At 40.4% G+C, this 27,230-nt stretch overlaps 1 protein-coding gene across 3 annotated transcripts in view; it reads left to right on the forward strand.

Moving 5' to 3' along the window:
• LOC149247169 (uncharacterized) overlaps window positions 1-27,230 on the forward strand; it is a 256,396-nt gene that overhangs the window by 167,007 nt on the left and 62,159 nt on the right. For all 3 annotated transcript variants that reach the window (XM_089458140.1, XM_089458139.1, XM_089458138.1), the window contains 2 exons: window positions 13,963-14,052; window positions 14,213-14,433. In XM_089458140.1, the coding sequence (XP_089314266.1) occupies window positions 13,963-14,052; window positions 14,213-14,433 (311 nt within the window). The remainder of the gene's footprint in view (window positions 1-13,962; window positions 14,053-14,212; window positions 14,434-27,230) is intronic.

Here is a 27,230-nt window from a genome sequence, read left to right on the forward strand (position 1 = left end):
TGCCTCTCCCTGGTATCAATAATAGCCTCTCGCTGCAACACCAAATGCCCCTCATCATCCGTGGGTGGTAGCTCATCTGTCACTGTCACCTGTTGCCCCAATGCCTTATTCAGGAATGATACATGAAAAACGTTATGAATCTTGTTGCCTTGGGGCAGCTCCAATTCATACGCAACCTGTCCAATCCTGCGTATCACCCTGTATGGCCCATAAAAGCGGGGCTTGAGCTTCTCAACTCCCTTCTGCTTCAGTGAGGATTGTCGGTATGGCTGTAATCGTAGGTAGACCAAGTCCTCTACCTCAAACTGTCTCTCCACCCGACCCCTGTCAGCGTACAATGTCTGCTGGTTCTATGCTGTAGCCATATTATCCTTGAGAGCTCAGAGGATATCTTGACTCTCTTGGATCCAAATCTTGGCTCTCGGAACCTTGCTAGCACCAAACATCACGTCAGCAAAAGATAAAGGATGATATCCATACAATGCATAGAATGGTGACATACCAATGGATATGTGATGTGTAGTGTTGTAGCAGTACTCCCCCAGATGCAGCCACTTCAGCCATGCTTGCTGCTGCCCACTGACATAGTTACGCAAGTAGCCCTCCAGCCACTTGTTAACTATCTCTGTCTGCCCATCCCTCTGTGGGTGATAACTGGTACTCGGTGTCAACTCCGTCCCCACCAACCAGAAAAGCTCCTGCCAAAACCCACCCATGAAACCGCTATCCTTGTCACTGATGATGGTCTTAGGAAGACCATGTAGCCTGAAGACCTCTCTGAAGAACAGCTCGGCCACCTGCGTTGCTGTGTAGTGTGCGGATATGGCAAAAAAATGTGCTTACTTTGTCAGTCGATCAACGACGACAAAGATACAATCATTTCCCTGCACCATGGGCAACCCTGTGATGAAGTCTATCGAAATGCACTCCCATTTCCCCTCCGGAATGGGAAGAGGCTGCAATAATCCTGCGGGATGGCTCATTTCCCCCTTGTTCCTCTGGCAAATATCGCACTCCCAGATATACTGGAGTACGTGCTCCTTGAGGCCCTTCCATGAGAACCTCTCTCTAATGGCCCTCTAGGTTTTGGTAAACCCATGATGGCCGGCCAACGGTGAATCATGTGATGCCTGAAGTATCTTCTTCTTGAGCTGGGATCCCTTAGTCAAGAAGATCCAGTCCCTATAGTAGATGATCTCATCGACTACCCTATACCTGTCATCCACCACCTGCCCATCCAGAACCTCACATGCAAATCTGTCCTTGGAGTACTCTACTAAGAGTCGAGCCCTCCAGTCTGTGTCCAAGCTCATAAGAGACAACGTGGTTGGTCTACGTGAAAGGGCATCTGCTACCACGTTGTTCTTACCCTTGACATACTTAATGTCAAAGTCATACGCTTGGATCTTATTGATCCACTTCTGCTGCTTCTCCTGTAGCTGTTTCTGCTCCAAAAAGAACCTGAGGCTGTTGTGATCAGTCCTCACCCTGAACCTGTCACCCACTAAACACTGCCGGAATTTGGCTAATGCATGCATAATGGCCAACATCTCCTTGTTGTATATAGAATACAACCTCTCATGCGGAAGGAGCTTCCAGCTCTCAAAGGCTATAGGGTGACCTCCCTGCATCAACACTGCCGATCCCCTCTCCCGACGCATCACACTCCAAAACAAATGGCTGCGAAAAAGTTGGCAATACAAGCACTGGGCAACTGCTCATAACCTCCTTGAGCCTGTCAAAGGCTCGCTGCGCTGTATCCGACCAACTGAATGCCCCCTTCCTCGTCAGATCTGTCAGGGGTGCAACAAGCTGTGAGAAACTCTTGACGAACTTCCGGTAGTAAGTACAAATGCCAATGAATCCCCGAAGTTCTGTCACGTTCCTCGGCTCCGGCCAATCTCTAATGGCCCTGATCTTCTCCTCGTGGACTCTTACTCTGTCCACCCCTATGATGTGTCCCAAGTACAACATTTCCGTCAACCCAAACTCACACTTGGAGAGTTTGGCATAGAACTGCTGCTCCTCCAAGATGCGCAACACTGTCTCAATGTGTTGGAGATGCTCCTCCCAAGTCTTGCTGTAAATGAGAATATCATCAAAGAACACCAACACAAACTTCCTTAAGTGACTGCGGAAGATGTGATTCATGCAGGACTGGAAGGTAGCTGGGGTGTTGGTTAGCCCGAAGGGCATCACCAAAAACTCAAAGTGCCCATAGTGACACCTGAAGGCGGTCTTGGGAATGTCCTGCTCCCTCACGTGAATTTGATGGTACCTATATCTCAAATCAATCTTTGAGAAGAACTATGTTCCTCTCAACTCATCCATCAACTCATCGATCCTGGGTATGGGGTATCTGTTCTTTAGGGTCTTCTTGTTCAGGGCCCTGTAGTCAATGCACATCCTCAATGTGTCGTCCTTCTTCTTCACCAACACCATAGAAGAAGCAAAAGGACTCGTGCTCGGCCGAATGTGCCCAAGAGCCAGCAGCTCTTGAATGGCCTGCTCAATCTCATCCCGATAGACCTTGGGATGCCTATAGGGGGTAGTAATCACTGCTTGTATGCCCTGCTCAAGCTCAATGGTGTGCTCAAACCCCTGGTCCGGTGGCTGCCCGGCGGAATCTCCCCAAACATTGTGGCATACTGGTCAAGGATGGACTGTATCTCTGGGTGCACCGTCTGCCCTGTAGTCCCTGCCTCTGATGCACGCAGCTCCACTGCCCACTCTATGTCTCTCTTCCGGAAGACTGCCTCCATCTGATGAGCCGAAATAGTCTGAGACGGATATGTGTGCTGTCCCCATATCTTCTCATGCCTCCCTGTCTTCTCATCATCCCACTCCATCTCTAGGGCCTTCCAATCTGTCGTGACCTTCCCTAAAGTAATAAGCCACTGAACACTCAGTATCAAGTTGGTGTCCGGAATATTGACCACGAAAAAGTGGTCAGTTAGTGTGTAGGTGCCCATCGTCACTGATAACTCTAGGACATAACGAGCACACACCATGGTCTGATCTCCTGGGACCAAAACTGAAAAACCATCAAAGCTCTCTGTCTATATACCTCTCTGCTCAACCATCTGTGCATCGATGAAGTTGTGGGTTGCCCCACTGTCAACCAAAACTGATACTCGCTGGCCATGTACTGTCCCTCGTACGCGCAACGTCAAATACTTGGGAACTCCTCGCAATGCTGCAAGGGCCCCTCCGGTAGGTGCAAAAGTTGCACCACCTGCTGCTGCTGGTGGAGGTGGCAAAGGATCCTGCGCGTCATGACTATCTCCTGTCTCCACATCATCCTCCTCATCCTCTTCCCTGCTACTCTCGGAGAAGACCTCAATAAAATGTGCTTTGCCAACAGCACATCTATGTCTCGGTGCCCACGGCTCTTGACAGGTAAAGCACGACCGCTTCTTCTTCAGCTCCCTCCTGGCATCATCATCAATCTGTGCTCGTCCTGGATTCCCCTTTGGAGGCGGAATCCTCACATCCTTCCCCTTACGCTGGAAAGCTTGTCTCTGGGGGTAAGGTGTCCAGGTCCTGGGTAAGGCATCCTGTAAGTCTCGACTCCTGCTAATAGCATCTTGGAGTGTGGTTGGTCTAATGGATCTGACTAGACCCCGAAGTGGCTCTGCTAACCCCTCAACAAACATGTAGATCCTCCGTTCTGTGGATAGATCTGGCACCATCACTGAAACCCTCAAGAAGTCTGCAATGTAGGTCTCTGGGTTCCCGGTTTGTTTGAGCCTCGTCAGCTCAACAAAGTGCTGTTCCGGATCCCTCCGGTCAAACCTCTCTATCAGTCTCCTGGTGAACTCGGCATATGTCGTCACTGTGGAGTGTCCGTGTGTAACTAACCCATGGAACCACCAGTCCTAGGCCTCACCATCCAAATATAATGTCGCCACCTTGATGGCCTCTGTCTCTGACATCTGGTTAAGCTGGAAATAGATGTCTAGCTTCTCCATCCAAGACTATGCTGAACTGTTTGATGAACCATCAAATGTAGGCAAGTGGAATCTACTAGCTGTGTGGTGGGTGTCTCCATCATGATAATGCCGGTATCCTCTGTGATGGTCACGAGGTCTACTATTCCGCTGGAGCTGACCAAAGTCTCTGAATGAGAGAGCATCCTTGAACTCCAGCCCATAGGCCTGGTACTCTGCAAAATAATCGCCCATATGACTGGGCTCTGCCTCCCGCTGGGCTCCGGCCCCCGTGTCAGCACCTAGGAAAGTGGGCATGGTAGAGCATGTAGGGCATGTGAGGCCATCTGCTGAGTAGTATCACGCTGAGTGGCACCCTACTCTGGAAAATGGTGGGATGTACCCGATCCCTCACCAACCTGGAAAACCCGTGGGTTCTCACGCTATCTAGCCTCCACCGCCGTGAATCTCTGCCCCATCACCTCGATCTGCCTCGACAGATCCTGCACTGATTTGAGGAGCATGTCTGCAAATCTCTTCCCATCCTCATTTGCCATCGGATCCTCCTGCTCTGCGTCCATCACAGGCTCCTCCTGTTCTGTGTCCGCCACCAGAACACAGTCTCCTTCTTCGTAGGTGTTCTCCAACCTACGCTCAATATCTCTATATTTCCTACCTTTGTAACAGATGTAGGGCTTCTCCTTCGGTGTCATAGACTGCTAGCTCCACAGGCTGAGCTAGATCTATGCTTTGATACCACTGTAATATCACTTATTAGGGATATCCTTCAAACACAAGCAAACTCCAACCAGAGATGGACTGGGAGGGCGTTTACCAGATATGTCGCCTCTGAAAAGAGGACGAAATCTGGAGGCTACCTGGGCCTTTCCAGACTCTGTCTAAGAGTATAGGAGAAAAACACACAAGTGGTATAGTAGCCGGGAAGCTCAAAGAGATAAAAATAATAGTAGTGCAACATACAATAATATATACATGGAATATAAGTAGATATTCGTGAAATGTGGAGAGAAATGCTAAGCCATGTTATTACACTGAGTAATGGAAAGAGTACAAGAGGTGATCAGAAGGATAGCACCTCGACTTGCACAAAGCAAGTGAAGAAATACACTCAGAATGGTAAGGAAATGGCCTCTATCTGAACTGCGTCCAAGCTGCTGGAGAACTGTTGTGCTGTTGCTACTACTGAAATCAAGTGAGGATTTGGGGCTGTTCCCTCCTCAGAAAATGTTGAAACTCTGGGATCAACCTATGCTCAATAAACCCAGAAAAGCCCAGAAAGCTTTTCTAAAATAGCTGACCCCCGAAAATCACCTCCTTGAGGATCTATGCTATCCCTCAAGGCTCTGCGCTGCTCCTGAAGAGAATCCTCCAAAACTCTACCCAAGACTCTGCCAAAATCCACCAATATGCAAGGGCTGATCCCTTGCTCAATCTCCAAGCTCAAATCCACCACATAAACCCAATTCGGAGCTCCTACCAGAGGAAACTGTGTCCTCTCCTCTCAAGACTGCGTAGTCATCAAAATGCTTAGTTCCTCCTCAACTCCAGAGATCGCTCCTCCTACCAAATACTAATGAAACTACCTTTGCCCGAGCAGGCACTCGAAGTCCCCCGGGGCTAAGGGTGAGATCTCCGAACGGAGACACTCGTTGCACTAAACAGTGCTGCAGACAGGCTAAACAGCTAGTGTGCTCTAAGTTGAAGTGACTAGCTCAAATGCAACATAATCCAATGTCCAAAATGAGGAGGCTCCTTTCTCCTTTATAGCGTTGGCCTCTCTCAAAACCCTAAGGCGCACCTCCTCCAACGTAGCTACTCTCTTGCCACGTGCTCCTTCTCCATCTGCGCAGTCCTTCCAAGTGTCTACGTGGACCCCTTTTTCTACGTGGTCCTTTGGCCCCCTTGGCCCCCCTTTTAAGTTACAACATTGTGCTACTAAGGAGTGACTTTATTCAAAAATTGAGTTATGTCCCTCTTTCCTCACCTTTTTATTTATAAATAACTATAGAAGGCAAAATTGAGCGAAATTGAATATTCCAATTAGCGATGGCTAATTAGGAATATTACAACAAGTTAGAAGTTAGATCAATTAAGGGATGCAAGCTAAACCTAGATTATAAAGTTGGTGACAAAGGGAATAAATCCCAAGTTCCCTTTAGAAAGTAATTATTTTATTTAAAAAAATTTACAAAGGTAAACCTTAGAGAGAAAGTCCTCTGTTCAAGAAAAGATGCCTTTCTGTGTTCTTAGACAAATGTAAAGGTTTCTTAAACTTTATGAAAGGCTTATATTATCGAAATTTAAAGATCCTTCCCAAAGAAAAATTTGAAACCCAAGCCTAACGCAATTGATGAATAAGGATGAATAACGAAGCAACGACAAGGAGAAATAAATTTAACTTTAATAACCTCAAAGAATTAAATTTCACTGCCCATTTCTTTCCAAACGCAAGATGTCAAAGAGATTTAGAATATCAAGACGACTCCTTCACAATTTGATCTCCTCTAAAAAAAAATGAACACGACCGACTTCAGAATGTATACGGCCTTCCCAAAAAAATTTCGATCTCATTGAAGACGGCTTCTCTAAAAATTAAAATTTTCATGGGTTTTGCTGTAATCTCCAACAAAACGCCAAGGTTTCAAATTTTTTCGCACCAGAAGGAGAAACAGTCTTTTCTACATCTCAGTCAAGGAAAAGAGGCCCAAAGGGGCCTACGACTTAGCTGATATTGTACCAAAATATGTTTGCGGTCTGTACACAAGAATATATTAGAAATCGATAGTCTTTTAAAGCCACAGAATTTTAATTTTGAAACCCTTGAAGTAAACCTTGATCTGCTTGCTGCAAAAAATTTGTTAAGCTTCTTATGCCAGTCCATTTTGGAAAAGTTTTTTGAACTAAATAAAATTTTGCTAGATTAAACCCTGAATATCTTTCGTAAGAGAGAAATATAAGGGTTTCTAAGCTCATGGCTTGTGAAGCAAAGCACGGAAGAGATTATGGCCTTCTAAAAAAATTTAAATTTAAATTCCAGGCCACAAAAAATTAAGGTCACTGCAAAATTCGAAATTCTGAGACTTTGCAAATTGATCCTGAAGAAAATCCTATAAAAAATCTGATTTTCCCAGCAAAAATCGAGGTTTCTCCAGTTGAATTTGTCCCTTGCCGAAACCAGAGCTCGCAGCTTCTTAGTAAAATTGTTTAGGTTAAATTCGAAAATGAAGCCTACAAAACCCTAGCGGCTATAATAAAAAATTCAGGATCAAGGCAGCGCTTAGCAAACTTCTCACTAAAATTTTAGACAAAAAATAAAAACCCTTCACAAAAGGTCTCAATTCTTCCTTGAAGAAAGTCAATCTGCAAATAAGAGGCCTCATAAAAGATTTAAAAAATAGGCTTGCGGGCCTCCAACCAAAAATTCAATATTAATTTGCAAACCACAAGTCTCAGATCTTTGAAAAATCCACTCGCAAACAATATTGTTAATAAATCAAATCTAAACCCTTCAGGTTTGTAAGTGAAGAAAACCCAAATGAATATATTCAAAGCAACTAATATATATATAAATTTATTTACAAATTTACAATGCAAAAGGTAGAAAAATATTTACAAAATAGAATAAAAGATCAATTTATAAAAATATTCACAATTAATTTACAAGCTCTAATTAGCAGCTCTATCTTTATTTGCACAATTAGATTGGAGATAAATGAGTAAAATAAGAGTTTTTAATTTGGAGACATGGCCAATATCTCTGTAAAACCAATCGTTAGATAAACCTTGAAATTTAACAAAGTGGGCTTTTAAGCTTTCTTGTCTTGGGAGTTCGTTGGTCCCGATCGAAGACTTCCCCTCACACCCAAGATCTGAATACCATAAATTCTCTACACACTTAAGATCAAGTTATTAGATCAGTAGGGGCTAGATAGACACCATAACCCTCAAGATCTAGAGATACTTGCTAGATCAATCAAGTTAAAATGCTTTTCTAAACCCAGTAACTAATGTAAGATGCCTGTGCAAATAGTTAATCCAATCAATGGCTAAAGAAATAATAACTAATAAAATATTATTCAATAGAGCATTAAGAACACAATTCAAAAAAATATTACCCCAAGAAGCAGAAGAGGAACACCGCAAGTCTTTATTATTTCTAGAAAAATATTATAGAGGCAGAGCCTAACTCAGAGCTTCTTTACAAAGTTTTCTTGTATCTTGAGAAGCATATGACTTTTAATTTAAAGATAATTCCTCAAAGTGGAAAATAACAACTAGTTGGCTTGATCTCCTTTAAAATAATCTCGATCGTTGATAAATATTTGATAATTTTTTAATTTCTATCGTCGAAAATCTTCATTTTTGAGGAATTTTCGAATTTCTCATAACAACTATTTTTTATTAGCTCAAAAGTAATTATTTTGAGCAAATTTTCTCAAAAAATTGACTTTGACTTAACCACCAAGGCCCAAAGGTCCAATTTTTCTTGAAATTTCCAATATTCCCTTGGTGGGGGACCTCCAAAAATTAATTTATTTGACATCTACGAATTTTTCCAGTTGGAGAATTTAATTTCTCTAGGATTTTAATTTTGACACTAATTAATTAATTTTTGGCTTACGATTTTAATTTATTTTTTGCCAGAAAATTTAATTAATTGACATTTGAGGGGATTTAATACTTTTTCCACCTTCTAATATCTTTGCCATGGTGTCTAAGTACGAGGGACCATGCACTCAAATATTTTTTACATAAGATAATTACATTTCAACCCTCAAAGGGGGAATACTCGTTCGTTATAGACCGTTAATATATTACCCAATTCTGCAACTCAATATGATCTAGTAGACCAAGTGATTTGTAATAAAATAATTTAGCCAATTAACTTAAATTATTCCCAAATAATTTTTACAAAAGATTCGACTAAAACACTATGACTCATGTAAGACCTTGACGACAACCACCCTAGCTTTGGGGTGAGGTTGGAGGGGAAAACTTTGCCAATCATATGTGTTCAGAAACACAAATGAATCAGTGACATGAAAAACCCTCCTATGATGAAACTCGTTGCCAAAATAATAGGCTTAGCTAGGCAGTTACATACATATATGGTCTTACTAGCATCATTTACATTAGAATTTTGCAGAATGATTTTACAACTTAGACAAACTGACGACTCATGATGATGAATCCAGGATAATCTGAATGCTCAAACATGATGGAATTCCTTTGCGAAAGAGTGTACTGTTATAGGGTAGTTGACACAGAGTGGTCAACAGGTTTTATGCAATCAAGAGGTCATCCTAGGGTTTCTTAAGTTCAAACCCTAGATCATATTATTTTCTCTTCATGTCATTCTAGGGTTTATCCCATGTCCTAGAATCCTAGCAAACCCTAGAAATTATAGGGAACAAGCACTTTAGTACTAGGGTTTCTTATGAGCCATCAAAATACAAACCCTAGAGCCATAATTTTAACCCTACAACATCTTATGATGGACCCTTGACAATTAAAAGGAAAATATGATACATATTTCATGGATACCTACCTGTGATGCCACGATTCCTTCACAAAGGTACTGGGATCTTTGTTGATCCTTTGCCGTCTTCAAGACTTTCCTTAAATGAGGTTTCAACCAGGGATGCTCTTCTGCTTTTCCAAGAGTTTTTTTCTGCTATGATGACAACTACAATACTTCCTTGTTACAAAACTTCGTAGTAGAAATTCTTCTTGTTGTTTTAGTCTACTGCCTGTAGATTCTTGGTTTCACCATTTTTTCCAGAATGTATAAATTATTATCAGTCTTCTTGAAAGACTGATCATGCTACATGGAACAAGTACGATTGGTGCTTGCACTCTTCATGCCACAAAGATTTAGTGATAAAAAACATGAGATTCTTGATCTTCTTGAGGAGTTCGATCCTTCTCTGAGGTAGCTCAGAAATTCAGTTTTGTGATTGCTAGTCCTTTTCTTCAAGGCCCAGAGGTTCATTCTTCTTGCCAAAGGACTCAAATTGCTCAAAATAATTGACTTAGGCCTCCTATCTCTTGAGACAGTGATATGGTGATCTTCAAAAGTTATTCTTTTATGCACATAGATCGAAGGTCTACTCACTTTGTTAAGAGCTAACATTGTAGCCTAAATCTTTGCTTGACTTTGGAGAGAGTTTGATTCTTTTCACTGACTACTCACTTTGTGAAGAGCTAACATTGTAGCCTAAAAATATGCTTGACTTTGGAGAGAGTTTGATTCTTTTCACCGTCTTGAGAGAGAGATGTAATTCACTGTCACTTTCTTCCTATTTTGAGATCAGACCCTGAGAATATTTGTGCCCAGAATTTTTATCAAACTTTCTTTTTGAACTCGGTCCTTAAGTATACTTGAAGATTCACTGTTTTTCTATTATGCCTTGACTTTTCTTGATACTCCTTTTGATGTCTCTCTTCAAGATGCTTTTCTTGAGTGTTCTTCTTTGAGCTGCCCTCCCTTGACTTGTTGCCTTAGCTCTGATACCATGTTGAGAAATCTAGGGCAGTGAGATGAGATGATTTCTCTTGCTTGATAACTCTTTGTGATGTATTTTTATTTTACTTCATTCACTTCTTGTTTTACTTGCTTATTATTATGTGTTCTCTTCATCAAACAACTACCAAAAACATAAAGAACAATGAGATAAAGGACATAAGATATAGGCGATCAACCAGGGCCAAAACCTCTCCAATCTTGAGAGGAAAACCCACAAAATTCTTCTTCTTATAGAATCTTCAATTGACGAATTCCAAGACCTAGACCCTTGACCAGATGACCCCTCCAAGACCAAGTCACAGTTCTTCTTGACTTATAGTAAAGTCGACCCAAGTCTCTTAGCTTCAAATTTGTCTTCTTATCATAAAATCGAACCTGAACCTTGACTGTGATTTTCGACTCTTCCTGCAGTAACCCTAGTTTTTACGTGTGGCAGAATCATGGTGAAGACAATTCCTATTCTCCTTCACTTGGGAAACAGTTCCTTCTTCAACAACTCGGCTTGCATATTAGTGCTTCTTCCATCCTTCATTTGGGTCCTTGACTAATTGTCGTTCTGCCCTAATTACAACCTGCATGTGTGAGAGAGATTACCCAAGAACAGATTTAAAAAAAATACTCCTTTTTCCTCGACTTTTCATCTCCTTTCTTCGCTATGTTCTGCACTTTAGATCAAGCTTCTTGTGATGAGATCGATAGTTGATTTATGCACTATGGAATGAGGCCGAATGCCTCTATATATAGGCTTCCTTGGCATCCCTAATAGGCCAACATCATCTTCTAGAGAGGCCGACTTGCTTCTCTGGAGGCTGACTTGATAATTTGCACTTGACAAGGCCTTGGACAGTCATTCTGACACTATTATGACTCAAATAATTTTCTTTGCAATATATAACATGCCCAAGAAGGGTCATTCATACATGACAAAGACTCCCTAGACTTGTAGTCTCAATGACAAGCCCTAGAAGCTCTCAATGGGAGCTCAATCTAAAAATAAATTATCCCTTGAGCATGAAACCCATGCCTCAAGATCAATAACAATAAATTTATTTTTGTCATTACATCAAATACATAAAATCATGATTACATATGTCATTATGAAGACCGAACCTAGTTACATATTTCAACAGGGTGCCCCCCTTGGTTGCGTCACCTTGAGAGAGAGGGCTGCCACTTGTGCTAGATGGAGCTGCCATGTGTGGAGTGGCAGCTGCCACAACTCCCTCATAAAACCACTAAACACCCTCTCCAAGGTGCCACATGTGTGAGGGAAGGTGAATCCCTCATTGGGAATTTCACCCTCTCATGAGGAAACACCACATCTTGAAGGAAAAGCGCTCCTCTTCATTAAAATCTCCTCCCAATGCCAAGTGTATTTTCAGTCCTCATTAACTCCACCAAGTGCTTCATCAACTTCTCTTATGTGGTTGAGAGCACTAGTTTGATCGGAGACAAAGAAAAACATGTTTTGAACACGTTTTCTTTTTATTTAATTGCTGATTTTTTGTCTTTTTCCTCACCTTTTTGAGTAATTTTTTTTTTTTATTTCATAAAGAAAGAATAAAAAATTTTCACCCAGAAGGGGGTACTAAGGTAATGTGGGTACTATGAGAATGAAAATGAGTAACTTCATGCCATATGTAACCTCCTAATACCACTTTTTATTTGTTACATGAAATTTATTTAAAAATTTCCATTTTTGCAGGAAATTTTTAATTATTAAAAAATCCTACAAAAACCTAATGCAATTTTGTAAGACTCAATATAATGCCTAGCATGGTAATATACATTGACCCTAGACTTAGATAACACCTTTAGGGCCTAGTTATTAAGACACACTCCAACTTTGGAGGATGTGAGTGAAAAAACTCAATTAATTATTAATCACTGAAAAACAAAAATAATTAATTAAGTAAAAAAAACACTCTAGAACAACTTCCTTAATAACCAAGTCCCAAGGGGCTAAGCCTTTTACGTAATTTCATCATGCTAGTAATATTTTTTATAATTCCTACATGGGGTATTGAAATTGCATAGAGTAAGAAGAGAGAAGAAGGGGCAAAACTGCCTTGTAGGACTTCTGGATTTGAAATTTTGATCAGTGCTTGTCCAACTTTGATGGTTCTCTCCTTTCTCTGCTAGGTACATCTGGCAGGTAACACTGGGGCTAGACAAATATTCAATAGTATCAAGGCAAAGAGGGATAGATAGGGATTAAGAGGTGAGGAGAGTACAAAGGCAAGAAAGACAGAACCAAGGAAAGAGAACACAATATATACAGAGGAGTCAATGCAGGATAGAGAAAAGGAAGAAGCTACATTGCCAAGTAATGCCGATAAGCAGTATAGGAAGTCTGGACAAGTACAACAGTACACATTGAAAAGGAGTGTCCAATCAAGACTTGCCTAAGTACAACAGTCAATGTAGCTACATAATGGTAATACCATCATCATTGGCTGGAATTGGGATATCTACGAGATCTAGGTCACGATCTGTATCAACCAAGCAAATTGTTGGAATACCCAAAGTTCTACATTCCCCAACAGCAATGGATTCTTCTTTTTGATTGGTAATTATCACAATATCAGGTAAGCTGGTCATGTATCTAATCCCACCTAGATATTTCTACAATTGGTCTAATTGTCTCTTGAGCATAGCTGCTTCTTTTTTTGGAAGTCGATTGAATCGTCCCATATCTTGTTCTTTTTTTAAATCCTTGAACTTCTGAAGTCTCGTCTCCGTAGTAGACCAATTAGTCAACTGAAATGCATTATGATGTAAAAAATGGTGTGTAAATATTACAGCTAAGTGAAAACTATGTCTAAGTAATGTGTTCTACAGCTACTGTTCAGTATTTTCCTTTCAGACAGAAAATGTTGTAGCATTCTTGTAGGGATCTCCAATTGATAAAATTCAACGAATGAGAGTGTTCCATGACATGAGGATCATACGATGATTGCCTGACTGGGTGGGAGTAATTGTGCTGATTCATTATCAGGTGCCACTGCTGTGCTCTTAGAGTGTTTTGCAAAGCAGAGAGGTATCATAGATAGATAAGGCTAGGATGTGGTAGGTGGAATATACAGACATACGAATGTGGGGAAAAAATTAGGCAGGGTAGTAAAGATTGATGGAATAGATTAGTAACTGCAACTTTAATTGATGGAAGCTCACTCGTTGCCATCAGAACACCAGTTATTGACATCTCAGGTTAACAATTGCTGAATTAAAAGAACAGCAGTGTTGTTTCTGTTTAAAAAATATCTAAAGTTCAATGCTGCTTTGGTTTGCCACATTGCTTTTTCTATGTATTTAGCCATATGAATCATACTGAAGATGGATTTGCCCTGAGGTACTGTTGTGGTCATTTGTTGAACAGTAATAAAATTATCTTATCTTATCTTACCTGATATATGATGTTCCTTTTGAAATTGTAATTGGCTGCTTCAAGTTCTTGTTAGTATTGTGAATGTGTGACTGTTTCAGGTTGCAGGTTGCCCCTGGGTACTCTTTTTGGATTGTCAATTGCAGCAGGTTTTCTGAGCTCTCTGCCAGAATATGCCTTAGCTGAGAGAGGTCAGATTTATACATAAAACTGCTTCCTTTTTTCAGAGCATCATGGTTTCTGATTTCTCTTGTTGGTCAACTTTTATGTGCTAAGTTGGTACCAGAAGTACATTCTAATTCTGTTATGTTACTTCTAAATGGGAAAGAGGAAATACTGGTTTTGTCTCAGATCAGCCAGAAAAAGTATTGGATCAGACTATTACTGCAGGAAAGTGGGATGAAGGTCAATCTAAGATTCTTTCATGGGGAAGAAAGCTTTGGATCCCTATGCTACTAGTGATGACAGTGGTTATGGGGTGGAATTATCCCGTGTCTCTTGCAGTGAATATTGTATTTCTTCTCTTGAGCACAAAGCCAACGCCTTCTTCTATTTACCTTTGGGTTGAAGAGGTTCTCACTCATTACTCTACTATCCCATTGTCTGTCAGCTTAAACAATTTGAAGTCTTTGAGTTTACTTGGAAATTTTATTTCATTGAAATTTATGTTTTTTTTTGAAAGTGTGATATGTGGGAGAGTTCACTCAATAAATTAGACAATAACAGTTGGATTTTGTGTTCTTCTTTTAACTGTTGGCTTGGTCATCCGTTAAAACTGTCTTTTGCATGTTAATATATTTTCTTTCATATTTGAAACAGTATTTATTTGCTTGCATTCCTTGCATTGAAGTTAGTGAAGTGCACCAAATATTTTGGTTTTCTTTTTAGAAGATCGAAATCAGAATTCATTTTCTAGGTTCAACTATTCAAGAGTTCTTGTTTAGCGGAATGCTGGGATAGTTTCCACAGACCAACTTTGTATTAGTATTCTTGTAAACAATTAACGGTGGATATAATTGTATGTAATGGTTAAAAATGCCATAATAGATTTTTGAATAAATATTATTCCTAATGCTTAATACATTATAATAAAAACAAAAGGAAGAAAGAGAAAAAAGTGAGAAAGTTGTGTTCCTTTTTATATTTTTAGCTTGTTCGTCTTGGATATCAGTTTCCTTTTGACAAAATGACTCTGTTTAATGAATTGGGATTGTAAGGGTTGCTTCTTGGTAGAATTGGTTCTTACCACCTTATAGCAGAGTGCTTGGCCTTGGGTATTTTCTCTCATGTAATGTACCCATACCCTGCTTCTGTGGATTGGGTTATAGTTTTACTTGTGAACTAGAAGATTTGACTCTTGACAGGAAATCATGCTTATCACACTTGAAAATTCTTAGTTTCTCTTCTTATTCATTTGTCATCCTTAATGCAAATGGAAGAATACATGACGCCATGCTGATATATTCTCATCTGTAGCTTCATTTATGAATGGAAGAGGACAACCTTATTATTGATAACAAAACTAAACATGGGTAGTGTTACATCCCCAGATGTACTAGGCAGGAATTGCAGTGAGCCACCAAGGTTGTGCTGTCCTTTGAGATAATTCTAGGTTAATTAATCATGCCAGAACATCTAAAATGTTTTGTTGTTTTAAGATTTTTGGATGACCAATGTTACGAACAGTTAAAGAAAGGTGCTTAAACTTTAACAATGCTGAAGTTAATGAAAGGGCTGTTTGTTCGTCTCTAAACAGTTAATTGATTTTTAGTTGAATGAATAGCGGAGTTGAAAGGGTTATAACTTACTAAATATTCAAAATGAGTATTTAGTTAATTATAAGATAGAGTGCAGGTAAACAATGTTTACCTGCTCAACAAAATGTATTTAATTCTATGAAGATGGGTGTGAAAATTTATAGATATAGAGGAGTTTATAATAACAGACAGTTTTATAAACTAATATCTAATTATTGATTATAACTTCATAGGGGATTTAGGATAGACTGATATTCAATTTAATCTTATCCAAGGTTCTCCATTAAAACTTAAATACATGAAGTATAACATAATGAAATGAAAACATGAGAAAGACTCACAAGGAGACAAACTATTTGAGGCAAATCCAGAATCCTTTTATTAATTCGAAGCAAATTCCAGCTTGATTACAATTCTGCTTTGAAAAGCTCATCCAAGGGTTCAACCCATAATAACTCGAAGGAAGAGTTATTTATACAAAATATTTGATTTTCTAGAAAGATCCTTTAACAAAATATAAAACTAGTACAAAAAATATAGGAATCCAAAAACTGCTGAGCTGCTGGCACTATCTTCAAGGAAGTTGTTGATGATCTGGCCCCCAAAATGTGCTGCCTCGTTGTCTGTCAATTGGTGATGAAAGTTACTTGATGATTTCACACAAGTGATCCCATCTATCTTCACTTGGTATAAAAAGATTAATTAATTTTCTATAGACTTCATCCACCTCGGTATACTTTTCAAAAGTAGGCTTTTTGACAAAGATATGTTTGATTTCATGCTTGATCATTAAATCAAAGTTTAAAGCCTCTAAGAAAGCCTTCCTTGTAATATGACATTTGATACCTACAAATTTAGCTTTATCAGTTGCAATTGTATAAAGCTTTTGGCAATACTCTTCCAAACCGATCAATCTGTCATTTGGTGCTACTAGTCCTGGCAATCCTCCTTGGTTAAGCAAGTTGAATTTAAAATGAAATCTATGGATAACAGTTTTCAAAGTCTGGCACTTTGTCTCCAACTGAGTCATAAGATTCTTCTTCTGCAAAACTTTCTTAATCTTTAAAATGGTTTGTCTTCTGTTTGCAATCTAAATCTCTTCTAATTCAGCCTGGTTTTTGAATTCAACACTTTAATCATATCTTTGGCCTCCTATGGTTTTTGTTTAAGTGATGCTCTGACCTCTAGAATAACTGTCTGGTAACCTAACAAGCAAGAAACTAGGAAGATGATATGTTTGGCTCTTTTTGGAAACATAGAGGCTAGATACGGAGGATTGTTTTTGGGAAGTTCAACATATTTTGAAAGAAAGATTTCGAAAATTTGAGCTCTTTGGGGGAAAGTAAGTTTATGGTATAAATCCATGAGAACAACAACAGAGAAATGCCTAAGGGAGTCATTCTCAGGAATGAGCAGCATTTTATTTATGGTTTTAGGCGTGATAGAGATCAAAATGTCTCCATTTTGAGTTACAACAGTGCTTTGAAGGGGATTATACCAATGTTGCACTAATCGTTATCAGGGTAAGTTCGGCGCGGGGAAAAAATCGGAAAAAAATCGTAAAAATCGGTAATAATGGGGAAAAAATCGTAACATACAAAAATATTCTTTTTTTTTTTCAAATTTTTTAATATCTAAACCATCTACAACATAAAATAAATACATTGACATATAAATATGATAAAAGAACTAATATATAAGATGTTTAATATCATTTCTAGTGCTACATCACACATAACAGTGAATCATGTCCTGAATAGTAAGTCCTGACTCCTGAGTCCCAGCTCAGCCTCAAAATAAAAAAAAAAAAATATAATAATGTATCTCATATCATGAGTCATAATGCCATATACAATGAAATGAACCAAATAACTAAAGTCTAATACTACTGATTTCCTTTGCCCCTCTAGATGTAGATGTCGGTGGAGTTGGCAGTAGACTCTGCTGTGCTCTAGAAGCTGAAGAACTAGGAGCTACAGGAGGTAGACCACGTCCTCTACTGGTGACAGGGGTAGCTTGGGTCAGCTCCTCATAATTTTTTTCCCCAACGATTTTTTCGAAAAAATCTTCTATAAAAAAAACCACGATTTTATCGCTCGATTTTATCTTTGTTTTGAAAAAATCGCGATAAAACGATATTATCGTGATTATTTGGCGATTAGTGCAACACTGGATTATACCTAGCCTGACACCACATAACTAAATCAGGGAATGAATGAGTTTGAGGGAACATGAACATGGGCAACATGGATTCCCATAGATTAATTTCATTCTCTGAATCCTGGTAAGTTTGTTTTAGCCAATGGTGTAATTTGAACATATCGAATTCACACTCTGTGTCAGTGATCTTAAAAAAATTGGTCTGCTAAAGGGATATGGTCAAGGTCTAGGGTATCAGAGGTTTTTGGATTTTCTTGAGCAGGGGTCTTGCTACTAGAGGGCTGGTCCTTTCTTTTGGGTGCCATATTCTAATAAAATGGAGAAAAAGAGTAACATAATGATGACAGTATGGATACCTGAACAGAGAGCAGTCTTTGTAGACAATGGTGAGTCTAGTTATGCTCGAAAAAGCAAACGCAGTCTGTAACAGAAATTAACCAGAGCTGAGCTTGAAAACCTGTAATTCAAACAATGGTGATGAAATCAAGGAAATCGCGCGAAAGGGATAAAGGGTTTATTTATAATAGTGAAGTGGATTACCGTTAAGATCAAACCGTTACCAAACGGGATTGGTGTGCATTAATGGACAACGGGAGGTGGGTAACAGGTAGGAGGAACGTGTATGAGTGTAACGAACATGTGGGAGAAAATGATTAGCAGAAGGAAGGCGCGGGAAGTGGCGATAACTGTTGGCGGGATGACGTATGATATGATCGGGATGAGTGGATTTCAGAGGGAGAAGTAGTGGTAAGTGGGATTGAGCGAGGGGGGGTGCGAAGTTACGAGGGGACGACACGTTGCAAAGGGCCCGCTGAAAAGAATACCACTTTTCGGACTCCCACTTGTCGTTAACGCGAAACGGTGGAAGGGGGTGTGAAATGACTTCCCCGCCGTTGATCTGGGCGGGGAGGAGGATCACTGTCGAAACAAAGCCACTCAGTAGCATTTAACGACAAACTAATTTTGTTGTTTATGACTTTAAACTAAAACATTACATAGCTTTATTACACAAAATTAATCACCTTTAAAAGGTAATTAACTCCCAATTAAAGCAAAATTAATCTATGAATTGGCGCATTTGATCTAGTGGCCATTTTATTTTTCCTAATCCTATTTTAACCCTACTCTAGTACATATTTTGCATTTGGCCAAGTTTTGAGTGTATTTGGTCAATTTTTCTTCCTATTCTATCCTATCTAATCATGTTCCACCAAGATTAAATAATTTGGTGAACTTATTCACTAATCTAGAGACAAAAATTTAAATGATTTGATCATGGTTAAACTATATGATTCAAACCAGAATATCAGGTTGTGGCATTTTAAACAAGCTGCACACAAAACCCTAGTTTATTTCTAATGCAAATATTATTGTTTTCTAGTGGCATTTAAATTTGCTCACTATACAGTTGTTTTTTTCATTTTCCTTTGATGGGGTTTCCTTTCATCATTTTTTATTGAATTTTCATTTTTTATTCTATTTTTTAATCCCTTTTTATAAACAAAAACTAACATACCAAAACCAAATATGTTACAACATCGGCTCCAACTGGGGACTGCTTCCTCCTGCAGGATGCAGAGAACTTGCAGATCCATGTGCCTTCTCCTTGGGCTAATGGGGTCTTTGTTGAAAACAATTACACACTGCATGTAAAATAAAACACTCCGGTGATGTACAAATGATGAATAAATGAAGAATTCTCAATATTGGATATAATGCTTCAAATATTTCCCATTGACAGGCAATGAGGAATATTGTCCCTCCAAGTTCTGCAAGATAAAAGTATTGTTGCCTTTAACCTCTGCAATGCTAAAAGGTCCGAACCAAAGATTATCAAACTTTCCATGTTTCCCTTTATCTTCTCTCCTAGCATCCCATCTTAATACTAAATCTCCTTTTTAAAAATCTCTTTCTCTAGCCTTTCTATCAAACAAACTTTTCATTTTGTTTTGATATTTCCAAAGCTTATAATGAACTTCATCTCTATTTTCATTAAGTTCTATAATCTGATTTATTCTTCTGGAAAAATCATCAGGTTCTTCATTTGCTTCTTGTAAAAACCTCATGACAGGAAAAGCTAGATGTGTAGGAAATATGGCTTCCTTACCATAAACAAGCTGAAAAGGAGATTTACCTATTGATCTCTTTGGAGAGATCCTGTTTGCCCAAACTGCATATATGAGATGGCTGCCCCAACTTCTTTTGTGATCCTCCAATGTTTTCTTAATGACTTTAACTAAATTCTTGTTTGAGGACTCTGCCAGTCCATTTCCTTGTGGATAGTAAGGAGTAGAATGATGCAACAAAATTTTGTATTTCTGACAAAATTCAATCATCTTGACACTGCTGAATGCTGCTGCATTGTCTGTAACGTTGGAGGCATCCAAACCTAGACAATATATTCTCTTCAATAAATTTAATAACTACAGTGTCAATTGCATTTCTAACTGGAATTGCCTCTACCCATTTGGTAAAGTAATCTGTGGCAGTCAATATCCATCTGTGCTAGCTACTTGATGGTGGATGAATTTCCCTAATGAAATCCAATCCCCATTGAAGGAAAGGTGCTTGAACGAGTACTGGAACTAGTGGAAGTGTTGCTAATCTCTGTTTTCCAGCAAACATTTGGCATTGGGTACAACTTCTAACCTTTGCTCCTACTTGTGCAAACAATATGGGCCAATAAAATCCTGCTCTTAAAATCTTATATGCTGTGGCCCTCCAAGCATAGTGTCCTCCACAAATACCTGCATGAAATTGATCAATGATTCCTTCTGTCTCATTTTCTGTCAAGAAAAGTAAAAGGATGTTGAGAGGGTCCTTCCAATACAAATTTGCATTGACAATACAGTATTTTATGGCCTTCAACTTTAGTGTTTTACATTGATTCTTTGTAAATTCAGATGGACACTCAAAATCTCTAAGAGCACAATATTAGTGTACCATTCAGATAACAAAAATTTCTCATCAATATGAATCAGAGTTGATTGGATTGAAGAAGAAGGTTCTTATGGATTCTTCTTTGATGAAATCTGAGAAGGTTCTTGTGGATTCTTCTCTGCTGGAAATTGAGAAGGTTCTTGTGGATTCTTCTCTGCTGGAAATTGAGAAGGTTCTTGTGGATTCTTCTCTGCTGGAATTTCAAAAACAGAATTAATTCCCAAGACTTTACAATTTGACTAAGCTAAGAGTTTAGCCAAGCCTTGACCTTTTACTAACTTTGTAGTTTTGATAATAAGATCAAACTCCAATATCTTGGTAATCCATCTCCCTCTCCTTCCATCAGTATCAGGTTGAGTTAACACAATTTTAATAACACTATTAGGAACATAGGCAATAATGGAAGAGTGAAGGACATAGACTCTAAAAGCTTTCAGAGCTTGGACTAAGGAATATGCCTGTTTTTCAATGATATCATATTTAAGTTCAGCATCTCTCATGACTTTACTGAAAAAGGCAATAGGTTGGTCATCTCCATCCCCATTCTTTTGCAAAAGAACAACAACTAAGGTAGTTTTAGAGGCAAAAGAGAAGATACTAAATGGTTCAGAGTAGTTTGGACTGGCCAGTATGGGGGCTTCTGAAATGGCCTTTTTAATCTGATCAAAAACATATCTTGCTGGAATGGTCCATTTAACTTCATGATTCTTCCTTAACATATCAGTGATATCCTTAACTATTTCAGCATAATTAGGTATAAACCTTCTTAAAAAATTTATTTTCCCAAGAAAAGCCTGAATTTCCTTCTTATTCCTTGGTAATGAAAGTGCTTGTATAGCTGAAACTCTTTTAGGATCAATGATTACTCCTTCCTTAGAAATAATATGGCCAAGCAATTTTCCTTCCTTGAGTGCAAACAGGGACATTTTGGGATTAAGAGAAATCCCAAACTTCCTACACCTGTCAAAAACTTTCCTCAAGTGCTTTAAATGTTTTTGATCAGAATTAGAAAAAACAGTCAAATCATCAAGATAAATGACAACAAATTTATTTGTCTTACCCACAAATGCTAAATCCATAGCTCTTTGAAAGGTAGCTCCAACGTTGGTTAATTCGAAAGGCATCCATGCATACATAAATGTACCCCAAGGAGTTGTGAATGCTGCCTTTTCTCTATCTTCTGGGCTTATCATGATCTGATTGTATCTAGAAAAACCATCTAACATAGAAATTCTATTAGGACCTGAAACTTTTTGAAGCAATTGGTCTATCTTGGGTAATGGATAATTATCTTTCAAAGATGATTTATTCAAGTTCCCGAAATTCACACAGTCTATTTTGACCATTTTTCTTTCTTACTGGAACTGAATTAGTTATCCAATTAGAATATCTCAATGGATCTATAACCTTGGCATCAAGTAACTTTTTTGTTGAAATTTGGTACCGGAGGACAGGTGGTTCCCTTGGGCTTTGATCTTTGGCCTAGGGAAAAGTGTCCAAAAGAATTTAATTTTTCTCCTAAAGTGACTTTATAATTTTATAAAGTTAAATCTAATTTAAAAGTGACTTTAAGTGATAAAGTTACTAAGTCTAATTTTAAAGTAAATGAAAAATTAGAAAGGAAAAGTGACTTTGGAAATAAATGACTAAGTGGGTCTTTATTAAAGTGGGGTGAATTAAAAAATAGAAAGTGAGATTTAAATGAGCATTTAATCTCAACCATTGATCTAAATCTATTTCAGCCATTGGATTTAGAGATCACCCAAAAGTCACTTGGATCACCCAAAAGTCACTTGGAGTTATATTAAAGGAGGAAAAGGAGGAAAAGGTCATTCATTCTTTCATGAGCAGATTGGGAGAAGGAGAGCAAGAGAGCAAGAGAGATTTCTGAGCAGGGAGGAGAAGGAGACAGCAGCTTGGCACACATTCCAAGGCAGCAGTTGAGCAGATTTGTACAGCTGATTCAGCACATAGTGAAAGGCAGATTTTTGCACAAAAATCGAGGAGCAGTTTGCTAATTTTTCTGCACACAAAACGGAGGCCGTACAGCATTTATTGCTGTCCTGTTTGCTGTAATTTCCAAATTGCTGTGAGGCACGGGAAAGGAGATAAGTTGTAAATTTGCTTGCTGATTTTTTGCTGAATAATTCTCACTGTAAAAAGGCAATTTTCAGATTTAAAGAAGAGCTCTCAAACTGGTTTTCCCCAAGAGTTGTAGGGGGTTTTTCCAGGGTCAAGTTGACCAAAAATATCAGTGTTTTAATGTGTTTTAATGGCTGTTTTTGATTGCTGATTTTTAATTCTGCAATTTCCAGCATTCTGAAAAATTTATAGAATTTGTGTTTTCAGCAATATTTATTTTTTTCAGTCTGTTAAATGTATGGTTATGGGAATGGGCATTTAACTACATGGGAGAAATAAGGAGAAACTGAAAACCGGGGTGGGAAAACAGAAATTTTCTACATGGTATCAGAGCTTGAGTGCTGAAGGGCAGTTTGGGACAACAAAAGGAAAAATTACAGTTGCTGATTTTTCACTCAGAAAATTCCAGCAAGCTGATTTTTTCATAAACAACAGTTTTATCTTTACTACAGCAGTGCTATTTTTCAGTTTTAGGACAGCAGGATGTCATTGGGATTGAGGGTGGAGGATAGGTTGGATGGGCATACAAATTACAGTGTTTGGAAGGAGAGAATGCAGAGTATCTTTGAGGAGGCAGAAGTCTGGGATATCATGGTGCATACCGCACAGAACCCTGTTGTTGTGCCCACTGATGTTACTCAGTTGGCTGAGTATAAAAAGAAGAACAATAAGGGTAAGAGGCTGATTCTAGACGGAATCAAAGACCATTGCATTCCTCATGTGAGAGGAAAGAGCAATGCCCATGAGATGTGGACAGCATTGTCCAATCTCTACCAGAGTACCAATGAGAACCGGAAGATGGTCCTGAAGGAGAAGCTGAAGAACATTAAGATGGGGAATGATAGTGTAGCTGGATATCTCACAAAGATTACCAATGTGAGAGATGAATTGGCAGCGATTGGAGAGGCCATTCCATCCACTGAGTTGGTGCGTATTGCAGTGAATGGCCTCCCCCGTTCATGGTTGAACTTTGCTGATGGGGTTTGTGCACGTGAGACCCTTTCCACATGGGAGAGGTTTTGGGATGATTGCATTCAGACAGAGATCAGGAAAGGACAGCTTGGGGCAGCCAAGCCAGTTGAGCAGGATGAGGACGTAGCACTGGTGGCAGGAGGCAAGAAAGGCAAAGGGAAGAAGCAGGCTTCCACAAGCGGTGGTGGAGGCAAAGGCAAAGGTAAAGGTAAACAGGGGAACACACAGAAGGACTATTCCAAGGTGAAGTGTTGGAATTGTCAAAAGATGGGACACTATGCAGTTGTGTGTCCGGAGAAGAAGAAGAAGAAGGGGAAGAACCAGGACGTGGCAGCTTCAGCAGAGATTGAGGACTTTGTTGGTCGTTTTGACCGGGAGTTTGCGTTCACTACATGTGAGTCCTCTAGTGCAGGATCACCTGCCACACAGGTTCAGAGGGAGCATGCTTTTCCCTCGATTAGCGGAGCATCTACAGGTATCTGGTATGTGGACAGTGGGGCTTCACGTCATATGACAGGAGTCCGTGAGTACTTCTCAGAGCTTTCAGAGAGTGGCACTGATATTGAGGTAGTACTCGGTGATGACAGAGTTGTTAGAGCAGTCGGGGTGGGGACAGTGACATTTCAGAGGGAGTCCAAACCTCCCTTGAAGGTGTCAGAGGTTCTTTATGTGCCAGGGATGAGGAAGAACCTCATATCCGTCTCAGCTTTGGAGGATAGAGGATATGAGGTACTGTTCAGGGGAGGACAGGTGTTGATGTATCCCAGGGGCGCTCCAGCTGATTCAGCTAGAGTGATAGGTGTACGCCATGCAAAGGTGTACAAGTTTGCATTTCAGCCCCTTTTGGCATTGAGCAGTAGTACCGACAGCAGAGCTAGCAGTTCTGAGCTGTGTGAGATTTGGCACCGCAGGATGGGACACATGTATCATGGAGCCTTGAGGACATTGCGGGAGATCACCACAGGTGTGCCAGATTTCAGTACTGATCACTTTGATACTTGCAGAGGTTGTGCAATGGGCAAGTTTGCCAAATCCCCTTTTCCCAGCAGTGACAGCAGAGCGACGGGGATACTTGATTTGATTCATTCCGATGTGAGCGGTCGGATGTCTCATGTTTCCTTGAGTGGATATGAGTACTATGTGTTATTCATTGATGATCACTCCAGGAGGACCTGGATTTATTTTTTGAAGACCAAGAGTGAGGTCTTCAAGCGGTTTCAGGAGTTCAGAGCTCTTGTGGAGACTCAGACAGGTTGAAAGATCAAGTCCTTGAGGTCGGACAATGGAGGAGAGTACACCCTTGGAGAGTTTGTTGACTATTGTGCGGAGGCAGGCATTAGGAGGGAGTTCACTGTTCCTTACAACCCCCAGCAGAACGGGGTTGCGGAGAGGAAGAACAGATCCATCATAGGGGCTGCCAAAGCCATGATACATGATCAGGGGTTGCCATTGTTCTTGTGGGCAGAGGCCTGCAACACAGCTGTTTACTTGCAGAACAGGAGTCCGCATCGTGCCTTGGGGCACATGACTCTGGAGGAGGCTTTCTCTGGGAAGAAGCCTGATATTGGTCATCTTCATATCTTTGGATGCATAACATACTCCTATATACCCAAGGAGAAGAGGACCAAACTAGAGCCCACCGCAGAGAAGGGTATCTTTGTGGGCTACAGTGAGACCTCAAAGGCCTTTCGGATTTACATTCCTGCACAGAGGAGAGTTGTTGTCAGACGGGATGTGAAGTTCGAGGAGGACAGGGCCTTTAGGAGGTCACGGGAGTTAGAGTATCTGGATCAGCCAGACCCTCAGCAACAGTTGAGTCAGTCGCAGGGATCCAGTGGGCAGGGATTAGGAGGATCCGGAGGTACATCTATGAGGATGTCAGGTCCGTCAGTGAGCAGTGGCTCATCGAGCCAGAGGGGTGGTGCTCCGGGCAACATGCAGAGCAGTTCACAGAGCAGTTCACTAGGGAGTCCACTGATGGACAGTTCACACGGTACCTCAGCTTCTACAGGTTCAGGTGCAGGCAGGAGGACAGCAGACAGACAGTCAGGAGTTCAGGCTACTGATGGTGATGAGGAGGAGGAGTTTCATTCTCCTATGGGAGAAGCATGCTCAGGGAAGAGGAAGCCCAAGTGGCTTCAGGACACCTTGAGAGATGCCACATCTGTTGCTGAGCCGAAGAGGCCGGTCAGAGAGAGTAGACCACCTGAGAGGTTTTGTAGTTATATGGCGATGGTTACCAGCATCCTTGACTCTGAGCCTTCTAGCTATGAGGAGGCAGCTAGCCAACAGGTCTGGAGAGAGGCCATGCAGGAGGAGTATTCTTCTATCATGAAGAATGATGTTTGGGAGGTGGTGCCGAGGCCTGAGGGCAAATCCGTGGTTACTTCCAGATGGCTTTACAAGGTAAAGCATGCTGCAGATGGCAGCATTGAGAAATTCAAAGCGAGGTTTGTGGCTAGAGGGTTCTCCCAGGTAGAGGGAGTTGATTATGAGGAGACCTTCGCTCCCGTGGCTCGATATACTTCGATCCGCTCCATTATATCGATAGCAGCATAGATGGGTTGGAAGATCCACCAGATGGATGTGAAGACCGCATTTCTCAATGGCTTCATACAGGAGGAGGTGTACATTGAGCAGCCACAGGGCTTTGAGGTGCATGGGAAGGAGTCCCATGTGTGCAGATTGAAGAAGGCCCTTTATGGCCTGAAGCAAGCTCCCAGAGCTTGGTACTCCAGGATAGATGCATACTTGCAGGGGATGGGTTTCACAAAGAGTGAGGCAGATCCGAACCTTTACTTTATTGTGATTGGTGAGGAGCCTCTCATTCTGGTGCTGTATGTGGATGACTTGATCATTACAGGTGTAGAGAGACTCATAGAGCACTGCAAGAGAGATCTTGCGGCGGAGTTTGAGATGAAGGACATCGGCTTGATGCATTACTTTTTGGGTTTGGAGGTGTGGCAGGAGGAGGGGCATTTCTTCCTGGGGCAGGGGAAGTATATTGTGGACATCCTTAGTAGATTCCACATGGAGGATTGTAGACCCATGTCGACACCGATGATCACCAACTGGAAGAAGCTTCATGCTTCGGATTTCGAGTTGGTGGATCCCACATTGTACAGGCAGCTGATTGGTTCCTTGATGTATTTGGTCAACACTAGACCAGATATCTATTTTGCAGTCAACACGATGAGTCAGTTTATGTGTGAGCCTAGGAAGGTTCACTGGGTGGCTGCAAAACACATTTTGCGGTACTTGCAAGGGACAGTGGATTATGGTCTGGACTACAGGCAGGGAGATGGAGTGAGATTGGCAGGGTACACTGATTCTGATTGGGCAGGTTGTGCTTCTGATAGGAAGAGCACTTCAGGGTGTTGTTTTGGGTTGGGTTCAGC

The sequence above is a fragment of the Pinus tabuliformis genome, chromosome 7, assembly GCF_031772625.1.
Source record: "Pinus tabuliformis cultivar Carrire ecotype Pingquan chromosome 7, CPIR1, whole genome shotgun sequence".
NCBI classification, from domain to species: domain Eukaryota; kingdom Viridiplantae; phylum Streptophyta; class Pinopsida; order Pinales; family Pinaceae; genus Pinus; species Pinus tabuliformis.